This window comes from Culex pipiens, chromosome 3 (genome assembly GCF_016801865.2).
Source record: "Culex pipiens pallens isolate TS chromosome 3, TS_CPP_V2, whole genome shotgun sequence".
NCBI classification, from domain to species: domain Eukaryota; kingdom Metazoa; phylum Arthropoda; class Insecta; order Diptera; family Culicidae; genus Culex; species Culex pipiens.
This window is the reverse complement of record NC_068939.1, coordinates 172,455,575-172,467,714: the sequence shown is the minus strand read 5'-3', so window position 1 is coordinate 172,467,714 and position 12,140 is coordinate 172,455,575. Positions and strand designations below refer to the sequence as shown.

The window sequence follows — 12,140 nt, the reverse complement described above, 5'->3', positions numbered from 1 at the left end:
TAGAAATTCAGCATTCGAAAATATTTTCCAGGGGTAATTTTTGTGGATACTATATTTCTAAAGTAAAACTAAATATTCACATTTAAAATTGTTATTTAGTACCCGAGCAGACGGAAATAACTTGGGAATAACATTGTTTGATATTTGAAAATACTAGGTCAATAACATTTTATGTTATTTATAACAAGATTTGTTATTCGTCGTTATGATTTTTTTTTTGTTATTGGATTATTATTGTAATAACAGACTAATAACATTTTAAGTTATTCTTCGAACAAATCTTTGTTATTCTTTTTTGTTATTTTAACAACTAATCCATATTCTTCCATAACAAAAAATGTTTTTCCCAAGTTGTTTTGGCTTTCAATCAATATCAGACCGATAACAAATTTTGTTATGATAAAATGAACTGTTATTGAACTCTTATGCAAAAGTGGATTTTGCAAGAATATTCCATAACACTTTCTGTTATTTTAACAGTATTTGTTATTGAAATGGCATGAATTTAGTTATTACCGTCTGTTCGGGCAGTGGCTAAAACTTTAAAATATTAGAAAAAAACACAGAAGAAAAAGTTGAATTTTGGAATGTTGAAAATTTAGTAGGTTGAATATTACCTCTTTTTTTGAATAATATTACATAAAAAATGTGTAAAAATGTAAACCTGATGTATATTCATCAAAAACTGATGAAAATGAATCGTTTTCAGAGGTAAAATTTATCATTTTTTTCGACACAAAATCTGTCACCATTTCATGATGAATATTACCATCATTTTTTTTTCTGTGAATATTTGATCAATCATGATGTTGGTAACTTCCTCACATGTATATAGACAATTATTTTTGTTGTGTTTTACAATGTATTTTTTTCTAGGTTGATAAAAAAAAATTAAAATAAAATAAGGAAAACATAAAAAAGAGAAATGAAGTTCTTCGTAGAACTAAAGTTGCTAAAAAATTCAAACTGAACAGGGTATAAATACCAATTCTTAAGAAAAAATGTTTGTGTGAGTGGGTAAATATTAAAATTTAGGAAAAAAAATTACGACGTCTAAAATACCATTGATTGATTTGGTGGATTTTTAATGTTAATTGAAACTATTGTGAAATTTTCTAACCATTGGTTCGAAATTAAACTTAACAATCTAAAAGAACTTATTTTTTCCGATTTTCAAATGATGAGCTACAGAAACTTAATTTGGACATAATCAACATTTGGCTTGATTCTAAAATTTAAAATCTATTATTGACCGATTCTTTCGTGACGGGACAACGTTTGTACGCATATGTTTTCAGTTTTTTGCTGATAACTTTAAAATCTGTGGGAAATGGTACCAATATTTATACAAATTTGGAAAGTACATTAAATTTCCTACAAGATTCACTCCAGCAGACATTTAAAAACAAAAAGTTTGAGTCAAGTGAGATACATATGTAGCGTGACGGGACAACATCGTACAATTGGATCATTTTGATTTTTATACACAAAAGTGAAGAACTCTGCTCTCCTAGTAAGTTTTTGGAAAAACCCTTTTCTACAGTTGTTTCTAAAATGAAAAACGAAGATTTTGCTTCCTAGATCACCTAATTTCGTCAAATTTTGTGGATTTGACAGGTACTTCGTTTCGTGACGGGACAGCGCAGACATTTCGCAAAAGAGGGTTTTGCTCGCGTTGTCCCGTCACGAAATGAAGCAATTGTGAAAATCTCTACTGACTAGTCAACTTTGACTAATTTGGGGTCGCTGAGCTCAAATATGACTCCTAGAATACTCCAAAGTATTCAGGGAATGTGCAATCCAAAATGGCGGCCAATATGGCGGTGCTATAATATTCGATATTTTATAAAGAAATGTAATCGGCAATGAACAGGTCAAATTTAACAAAGGGTTGCTGAACTCAAATATGAGCTTTAGAATATTTCAAAATACTAAAAATGTGCAATCCAAGATGGCGGCCAATATGGCGAATACAATACAATACAATGCATTCTGCTAAAACGCTCAACCAAACCACAATATGGCGAAGCTAGAAAATTTGTTTTTTTTTTAGATGTAGGCAATCAACGGGTCAAATTCAACTAATTTGGGGTCGCTGAACTTGAATATGTGCCATAGAATACTCCAAAGTACTCAGGGAATGTGCAATCCAACATGGCGGCCAATATGGCGAAGCTGAAAACTTTGATTTTTTTTCAGATGTGTAACAGGCAATCAACGGATCAAATTTATCTAATTTGGGATCGCTGAACTTGAATATGAGCCGTCTAATACTACAAAGTACTAAGGTAATGTGCAATCCAAGATGGCGGCCAATATGGCGAAGCTAGAAAATTGAAATGCATTCCCTGAGTACTTATTTATTTATTTGTCACCGTATTCGGCATTATGCCGCACAGACTGTTCTAAGGACTTTAGAATATTCTAAGGGTTATATTCGAGTTCAGCATCCCCAAATTAATTAAATTTGACCTGTTGACTGCCTGTTACATTTCTGTATAAAAAAATCCAATATTTTAGGTTCGCCATCTTGGCCACCATCTTGGATAGCACATTCTCTGAGTACTTTTGAGTATTATATGGCTCATATTCGAGTTCAGCGACCCCAAATTAGTTAAATTTGACTAGTTGATTGAACTTAAAAATCCTTTTATGGTGGTTTCTTCCATTCTGCCGCCATATTAGACGCCATCTTGAATATCTCGCTTCCCTTTGAGACTCAGGAAAATCAACAGGCAAATTTGGATTCTGGAGGGTCGATTTAGTCTAGATCGATCAAAAACTGGCCTGTTACACGATTTGGTTCTAGACACGAAAAATGAGCACCTTTTTTGAATTCGTGCCTTGACCAAAAAATTAGCGTGACGGGACAACGCAAACTTGCGTCAGTCGTAACTCTGGTTCCTTTTGACCAATTTTCGATTTCTAATAAGCATTTTAAAGGGTTTTTTGAGTACGAAGAGAATCCAGAATATGATGCAAAACCGATTTCACGAACTATTGCAAATTAAACTATTGTCATTTTTCGTGACGGGACAACGCTTCCATATACCTCCTTTTCAAATGTCCTGTATAATTTTATACCTACAGAATCAGCTTTTGTCAATAAGAGGGCTTATAAAAGGGTCATTTCACTATAAAATACCGTTTAGATCAGTGTTTCTCAACCGGTGAGGAATTCCCCCCTGGGGGGGAATTTGGCCATTCTAGGGGGGGAATGAGAGTTCAGTTTCTTTGATTAGTAATAACAACATTTGTTTTTTTTTCCAAAAAATAATTAATAACGTTTCAATTTGTGTGAAATTGACATTTCTTGAAACAATAAAATGATTTTTTTTACCATTTCTCAGGCATTTGTATTTTTAGGACACAAGCAGATTTTTTATACTTGTTTCTGTCAGATTTTTGTACATTTTTTAACAAGAACAATTTTTTCAAATAATTGGAAATTGAAAAAAAGTGCTTCAAATATTATTTAAGATTGCAGGAATACTTCACAGTTTTGAGAGTAATTTGTCTTCTGCCGCAGATAATTATAAATTTTATTTAATATTTGTACATATTTCAAAATTATATTTATTTATTGTAATTTAAACGAAAAGAAACCTAGAAATTGATCAAATAAACAAATAATCAATCAAAATCAAACCTGCGTTGTCTGTAAGTTTTTTTAAATTAAAATACAATGATTTAAAATACCTACTATAGTTTATTGCGTAATTTACACATTAATTTGCTATGAAAATTGTAATCTTTTTGCAAACCTAAAAAAATGTAATTATATTTATGCATTGATACCAGTAAATTAAAAATAAGGGGGGGAATGAAGTTCTTCTAAAGCAGTCAAGGGGGGAATGGATCGCAAAAGGTTGAGAAACACTGGTTTAGATTGATTAAATATCTGCAGTCCATCCATTAATTTGAGCTATTATTTAAAAAAGTTGGGAAAATTAAAAAATTCCAGCGTTTATACATTTTACAACATCTGCTCACAGATATATTTAGAATAGGAACTTTGGTGTGGAAATATGTTTTTTGTTTGGTTCAAATTGTTGGAAAACATGGAAAATTATCAGAACCATCCAAAGTTTAACTTGAAAAAATGACTACTTGGTAAACAAGTGCTAAGAATCGGTCTATTACTGAAAGAGCAGAAAATTGTATAAAAGCTTCATTTCTAAAAACTGAAAATCTAAACAATAATTACGGATACTGAGATACTAGAATTCGGATTTTTAGGTGAGTAAAATTGTTGGAGTTTTCTTTTTCCTTTTAAAACTGGATACTTTTCGATAATTTCAATTTGAAAATGACTTCAATTTGAAAATAACGCATGTTTTTAATTATATTTGTAAAGTCAATTTCGATTGCAAACATGATTTTGAATCCAAAAATTAATAAAGAATGTTTTGCGTGTCAGATATTTTACAGCCGGGAACCGTGGTGTAGGGGTAAGCGTGGTTGCCTCTCACCCAGTCGGCCTGGGTTTGATCCCAGAAGGTCCCGGTGGCATTTTTCGAGACGAGATTTGTCTGATCACGCCTTCCGTCGGACGGGAAGTAAATGTTGGCCCCGGACTAACCTCAAAAGGTTAGGTCGTTAGCTCAGTCCAGGAGTAGGAGTCGTCTCCCCGGGTCCTGCCTCGGTGGAGTCGCTGGTAGGCAGTTGGACTAACAATCCAAAGGTCAGTTCGAATCCCGGGGTGGATAGAGCTTAGGTGTAAAAAGAGGTTTGCAATTGTCAACACCTAGTTCCGAGTAGGAATCTCGCAATCGAGAACGCCAAGGCAATGCTGTAGATCGTAAATTCAAGCACAAAAGACGCCTTTTTTGGTCTCCTTAAATACATAAAATGCTTAAATTAAAACACGAATTTTGAGAATTTAACTTTTAGAAGAAATTTTCGAAAAAAAACTGTAACACTTCCGCGTTAAAAGAGTAACTCAAATTCAGAAATATCTTGGTGGATTTTGGCTATTTATGAAAAATAGCTCTTAGCTCCCTATCTAGATAATACTCTACTGCATCGGATAATGTATTGATAAGCTGAAAATTGAAATTTGATCCGAAAAGGAAAACTCCCCTTAGTATTCAAAAGTATTGAAATGAGTTAAAAATCTTGAACGAAAATCCAGGGTTATGCTTTTCTGGGCAGATTTCATGAAGTGAGAGTTTGGTTAAGGTACCCGGGCAGACGGTAATAACAAAATTCATGCCGTTTCAATAACAAATATTGTTAAAATAACAGAAAGTGTTTTGGAATATTCTTGCAAAATCCATTTTTGCATAAGAGCTTAATAACAGTTTATGTTATCATAACAAAAATAGTTATTGGTCTGTAATTGGTTGAAAGCTAAAACAACTTTTTAATAACATTTTTTGCTATGGAAGAATTACTCCAACTGTTATTGGGATGATCGGATTAGTTGCTAAAATAACAAAAAAGAATAACAATGATTTGTTCGAAGAATAACTAAAAGTGTTATTAGTCTGTTATTACAATAACAATCCAATAACATAAAAATCATAACGACGAATAACAAATCCTGTTATACACAGAAAAAAATTGTGTAAATTTGGAAGCTTTAATTTTGGAAGGTTGAATATTACCTCTTTTATGATGTAATTTTACCTCAATTAAGACTGAAAAAGTGACATTACACCAGAAAAGTGGTAAAAATACACATTTTCAGAGGTAAAATTCCACATTTTTTCTGACATAAAAGATGTACCCCTTCCCAGATGTAATATTACCATGATTTTTTTTTCTGTGTAAATAACATAAAATGTTATTGGCCAAGTATTTTCAAATATCAAAATATGTTATTCCCAAGTTATTACCGTCTGCTTGGGTATGCAATTATTACAATTTTGGAAAACTTGAAACGTATTTTATATTGTTCAAACAAAATTGGACCATTTAATCAAAATTATCATAAACACTAAAAATATTAACCACAAAATGTTTATTCGTCCGAGTTGATGTTTTCTTCTTTCAAAACGGCTGCGTAAAAATCGTCCATTTGTCTGTGAGGGTGGGAGAAAAGGGTTAGAAAAGCTAGTCACTTGTTCTTTCATCACCAGGAATCTGAAGGGAAACAAATTTGCCAGGATTGACCGACGTGTGCTGGAAAATCTCACCAGCTTGAATCACATGTAAGTACCGAAATCCTTCCGGCAATTCTGGAGTGGGGTTCTGATTTCAAAAAAATTGTGGAAGTTTTATTCAATTTAGCATGACTTTCAATAGTGTGGTCTAAATTTTGTCAATTTTATATTATAAGATCACTCTATTTCTTGAAATACCATCATGAGTGATTCCCCCTAACTTTGCAGACACTTTTCCGAGTTCCACCACTGCAAGGCGGCCCTCCACGTGCGCGTCTGCGAGCCACGTGGTGACGGCATCAGCAGCAAGAGCCACCTGCTGGACAATCCGGTGCTGAGGACCAGGTGAGATTTGAATGTCACACCAATCAATAAGGTACAAGTCACGTTTGATTTGAAACTGATAGCTGCTTCGTGCGTGGGGAGGGGGGGGGGAATGCCATTAATTAAACGTATTAGAGTTTTTATGGAGCGTGATTGTCATTTTGAAAATCGTTCACCAAAGCCATCCCAAGCGGTTTTGACCCCACCCCCCCACCAAAATTGCAAAGTTTAATTAAATTTTTCATGATTTGCTTTCGGAGTCTCGTTCTACGTGGGAGATCACATGCAGCGTGCTTATTTTGGAAGCGAAATTAGTGGCTTCTTTTATCTTCTTTTTGTTGAAAATGGTGACACAACAATCTTGATTTAGAGGGATTGCATGACTTAAACGGTGCTCAATTCAACTGAAGATAGTTGGTGCCTCCTTGAAAAATTTTTTTTTGTTTTTTTTTTACAAAAGAAAATCAGCGCTCAACGATTTTGACCACTCCAACCATGACGCAAAACACCAAAAAACCAAAATAAAATATTGCCTTTTGTAAAAGAACTCCAATCCAGAACAATTGCTCGAGGTTTCCGTCGACTCTCTCAAATTAGACCCATCCAAAACCATGAACGATTCGCCTCCTTCAATGCGTAGAAACTTTCCCGGTTGCAATGCGAAGGTGTAGTTCCTCATTGAAGCACACTGGTTGCGTAGTTTGTGATACGTTCCGAGACCGTCGATGAGAGCGTACTCCATGGGTGACGTTCCAGCGTTTAAGAATATGGTTAAAGTCGGAAAGGCTAATTCGTCGCAGAATACGCTGATATCGATACCTCCACTGAAAGTTGGCGGTGCAATTTGATTTATCATGTAGCTAACTTGAAACTAAAAACTAAAAACTAAAAACTAAAAACTAAAAACTAAAAACTAAAAACTAAAAACTAAAAACTAAAAACTAAAAACTAAAAACTAAAAACTAAAAACTAAAAACTAAAAACTAAAAACTAAAAACTAAAAACTAAAAACTTAAAACTTAAAACTTAAAACTTAAAACTTAAAACTTAAAACTTAAAACTTAAAACTTAAAACTTAAAACTTAAAACTTAAAACTTAAAACTTAAAACTTAAAACTTAAAACTTAAAACTTAAAACTTAAAACTTAAAACTTAAAACTTAAAACTTAAAACTTAAAACTTAAAACTTAAAACTTAAAACTTAAAACTTAAAACTTAAAACTTAAAACTTAAAACTTAAAACTTAAAACTTAAAACTTAAAACTTAAAACTTAAAACTTAAAACTTAAAACTTAAAACTTAAAACTTAAAACTTAAAACTTAAAACTTAAAACTTAAAACTTAAAACTTAAAACTTAAAACTTAAAACTTAAAACTTAAAACTTAAAACTTAAAACTTAAAACTTAAAACTTAAAACTTAAAACTTAAAACTATTATTTTAAAAAATTTATGATTCTATGATTTTATGATTCTATGATTTTATGATTTTATGATTTTATGATTTTATGATTTTATGATTTTATGATTTTATGATTTTATGATTTTATGATTTTATGATTTTATGATTTTATGATTTTATGATTTTATGATTTTATGATTTTATGATTTTATGATTTTATGATTTTATGATTTTATGATTTTATGATTTTATGATTTTATGATTTTATGATTTTATGATTTTATGATTTTATGATTTTATGATTTTATGATTTTATGATTTTATGATTTTATGATTTTATGATTTTATGATTTTATGATTTTATGATTTTATGATTTTATGATTTTATGATTTTATGATTTTATGATTTTATGATTTTATGATTTTATGATTTTATGATTTTATGATTTTATGATTTTATGATTTTATGATTTTATGATTTTATGATTTTATGATTTTATGATTTTATGATTTTATGATTTTATGATTTTATGATTTTATGATTTTATGATTTTATGATTTTATGATTTTATGATTTTATGATTTTATGATTTTATGATTTTATGATTCATTCTCAGATCTTATATTACCATCATTTTTTTGGTGTAGTCTTGAACCTTTGTTGAATGATTTGATTGCTGCTTATTTTCCAAATTACGAAGCAAATAAAAGATAATGATAGGAAATGGCTTATGGGGTTTTAGGAAACAGGACCACCTTAACCCTCTACAATCCAACCCCTCCTTTAGATGGGCTTCGATTTAAAAAATCGTCAATAATCCATTTTTCAATCAATTTTTGATCCTTAAAATGCATTAGAAAGAAGAACTCTTAAAATTTTAGAAAATGTTTGGGTTGGAAATTTTACTTGTTTTATGTGACTTTGCCAATGTTTTTAAATATGTAATTTTTTTATGGGTCAACTTTGGCTGTGTTTTTTAATAACATTTCCTATATTTTAAGTAAAAAGGAGTATGCAGTAATTTTTCTAGTGTCCCAGACTATGCCTCAACGCTTTTTTTACAATTTAAAAGGATAATGGTACCATTTTATAGCAGAAAATGTGAAAAACAAGCAAAAATTGAAAAAGTGACTGTAAAAACATGAAAAAATTAGATTGGCAAAATGTAATGATTGGAGGTGGTAGAAACATAAAACAAGAGAAGTCAAGTTTTTCGTAGAACAAAAGTTGCTCAAAATGACCTCCTGAACACGGGAAAAATAAAAAAAATCGAAAAAAATTGGGCAGTAGAGGGTTAACTCTACGTGGTTTTAAATTCTAGGTTTCATCCACTTCTCATTCTGAATAGTTGTTATCATTCCGAAAGATTCATACTTAGCCATGAAAAAAATAATTTTAAGAGAATTGTAAGAATTTTTAAACCCCCCAACAATCACCACTTTCACAATTTAGCGTGTGGATAATGGCCGCCGTCGGCGTCGTTGGCAATCTGCTGGTCCTGTTCGGCCGGTACCTGGTCGGAACGCGAAGCAGCCAGGCCCACGCGGAACACTCGCTGTACCTGCGCCATCTGGCCGCGAGCGACCTGATGATGGGCATCTACCTGACGATCATCGCCACGGCCGACATCATGTTCCGGTGAGTTTCGGGTTAGGGCACTTCCATGGGTTCTGTGACTAAGATTGTTTCTTACCTTTTCAAGGGGGGAGTACCTGCACTGGGACGAGGAGTGGCGCTCGAGTGCGGTTTGCGCCTTCTGCGGCTTCCTGAGCACGCTGAGCTGTCAGTCGTCGACGTTGCTGCTGACGCTGGTCACGTGGGATCGGTTGATCTCGGTGACGCGACCGCTGTACCAGCGATCCAACAGCAAGACCCGGGTCATCATGCGGCTGGCGCTGCTGTGGGGAGTGGCCGCGGCCGCTGCAGCTGCTCCGCTGTCGGCAACGGACTATTTTGGGTCGCACTTTTACGGCTCGAATGGCGTCTGCCTGTCGATTCACATCCACGATCCGTACGCCATGGGCTGGCAGTACTCGGCGGGGCTGTTTATCCTGGTGAATACGTTTTCGCTGGTGTTCATTGGGACGTCCTATCTGCGAATGTTGCAGGCCATCAGGGTGTCGCGGAACGAAGTTCGGAACACGCTCAACTGCCGTGAGAAGATCGTCGCAAGGAGGTGAGTAGTCATTTTTCCCATTTTGAACAAAACTGTTTACGAAAGATGTTAGGTCACACCAAGCTGTTCAGAGTGTTGTTGAACATAACTCCGGTGCCCTTAACCCTCTGAACTAATATTAACCAGGTTTTTGGTTGTTTATGAACACAAGCATACACACACTGTTTCTCTACCGGAAACCAAATTTGTGGAAAATTTTCCCCAAGCCAGAGAAAAAGAATTCAATTTTCCGGAACGCAAGCAAAATCATACACACACAACAACTACCACTAAAACTCAGTGAAGACCAAGGTGGAGACAGCTTTCTGACTGGATTTTTCGGCACTTTATCGTTGATGCTGTTGGTGCTTGTGCGCAGAGTTTGAAGTGGATGCGGATCCAACGGGTTGGTCCTTCCTTGTCATCGTACGTTCATACGTGTGGGAAAATGAGTTATCGTTTTATTTTGTGTTTCTGAAATCGTTCTTGCTGTGAAGAGCTAGCTCCCAGGATCTCTGGTGTCGAAATTTTTCCAACATGTCCTGTTTGCTGCAGATGATGAAGGTTTATAAATTTTTGCTTGTGGGAAATCGATATCTCTGTACGTCTGTGATAATCTTGACTATTTTTGATTTTCAAATTAAGGAGTTTCGATTGCCAATTTGGCATTATGAAATAATTTTCGATTCTGCGTCAATTTTCTTAATATGCTATCACATTGTATGATTAGTCCTAGGCGTCATTAATAAACTACACAGAAAAAAAGTGGAATTTTGGATGGTTGAAAATATGGTTGATTGAATATTACTTCCTTTTTGAGTAATTTCACCTAAAAAATCAGAACTATCAGAACTCATGAAAAATCACCAGTTTGTGATGTAACACATTTTTTGACGCAAAATCCGTCATCATTCTCTGATGAATATCACCACAATTTTTTTCTTTGTAAACAACAAATTAAAAATGAAACCTTTTAAAAAAAATTAACATATGACGAAAACAAGACGATATCAAACAAGGACAATCTTGCTATTCTTTGTCGTTTTTCAATTATGAATTTTGCTTGAAAAGAATGATAGCTTTGATACAAAAGATTTCTAAGCTATCAAGTCAGTATTTGAAACATTCATATTTGTAAGGAAGAAAATACAAATCTCTTCACAAAAAATAATACATTTTCACATTTTATCTGTTATCTATATCGTTGCTTGTGTGCAATCTTGTGACACGTTTGCTGTAAAAATATATGATGTGTCACAAGATAGCACACAAGTGACGATATCTTAAGCATAGTTTGAGTTAGTTCATTATAATGTTATGTTATGTTATGACTTCCCATTCTTCCATGGCATCAAATGTCAAATCTACTAAAATTTGATAAAAATATGGAGAAGTACTTAAAAACTTCAAAATGCTTGTTAAACTGTTTTATATTGATTGCACAATAGGGTGCCCAGAAAAAATGACCCCCTGCTCCACAAGCGGAAAACGGTTTATTGGGTTATTTTAAGCATCTATGCAAATTTTGAGCGAAATTGGTTGAGATTAACCCATTGATACTCGAGCCTGAAGTTGGTGAAAAAATGGTTTTTCATGCAAAAATGACATTTTCAAAGAGCTAATAATCTTTCAGGATCAAGTTTCACAGCTTTGGTATGTTCCACAAAGTTGTAGAGCGTAACATTTCCAATAAGAATCTCACTTTAGAGACTATTTGGATGGAAATAGCGCTCTGTGCAGACCAAACAACAAGAAAATTGTTTTTTTTCATACATTTTTTCGATTTTTCCCATACAAACTTCACCCTCGAGTATCAATGGGTAAATGTTGACCAATTTTGCTCATATTTGGCTCAGAGTCCTAAAATAGCTCAAGGAACAATATTCAGCTTGTGGAGCGAGGTTTTGAGAAAAAGTCCCATATTCTGGGCACCCTATTGCACAAGCATTTTTTTTTTGATTCCATTAAAAAGAAAGATTGTTCACTACATTAAAATCATATACAGTCCAGATTCGATTATACAAAGCCTCGATTATCCGAAGTTTCAATTATTCTAAAAAAATATATAATTAAAAAAAATACTTAAAAAAAAAGATCTAAAAGATTTTGTAAAATTCAAAATGCACGTGATTCTAGGGACCCCAAACTTTATG

The 12,140-nt window shown here is 33.3% G+C and overlaps 1 protein-coding gene across 1 annotated transcript in view; it reads left to right on the top strand.

The window, feature by feature from the left end:
- The window catches only part of LOC120423524 (relaxin receptor 2-like), a 92,921-nt gene that overhangs the window by 44,628 nt on the left and 36,153 nt on the right, over positions 1 to 12,140 (top strand). Inside the window, exons 12-15 of the mRNA XM_039587374.2 lie at positions 6,084 to 6,155; positions 6,336 to 6,452; positions 9,285 to 9,470; positions 9,535 to 10,008. Coding sequence (XP_039443308.1) covers positions 6,084 to 6,155; positions 6,336 to 6,452; positions 9,285 to 9,470; positions 9,535 to 10,008 — 849 coding nt within the window. The remainder of the gene's footprint in view (positions 1 to 6,083; positions 6,156 to 6,335; positions 6,453 to 9,284; positions 9,471 to 9,534; positions 10,009 to 12,140) is intronic.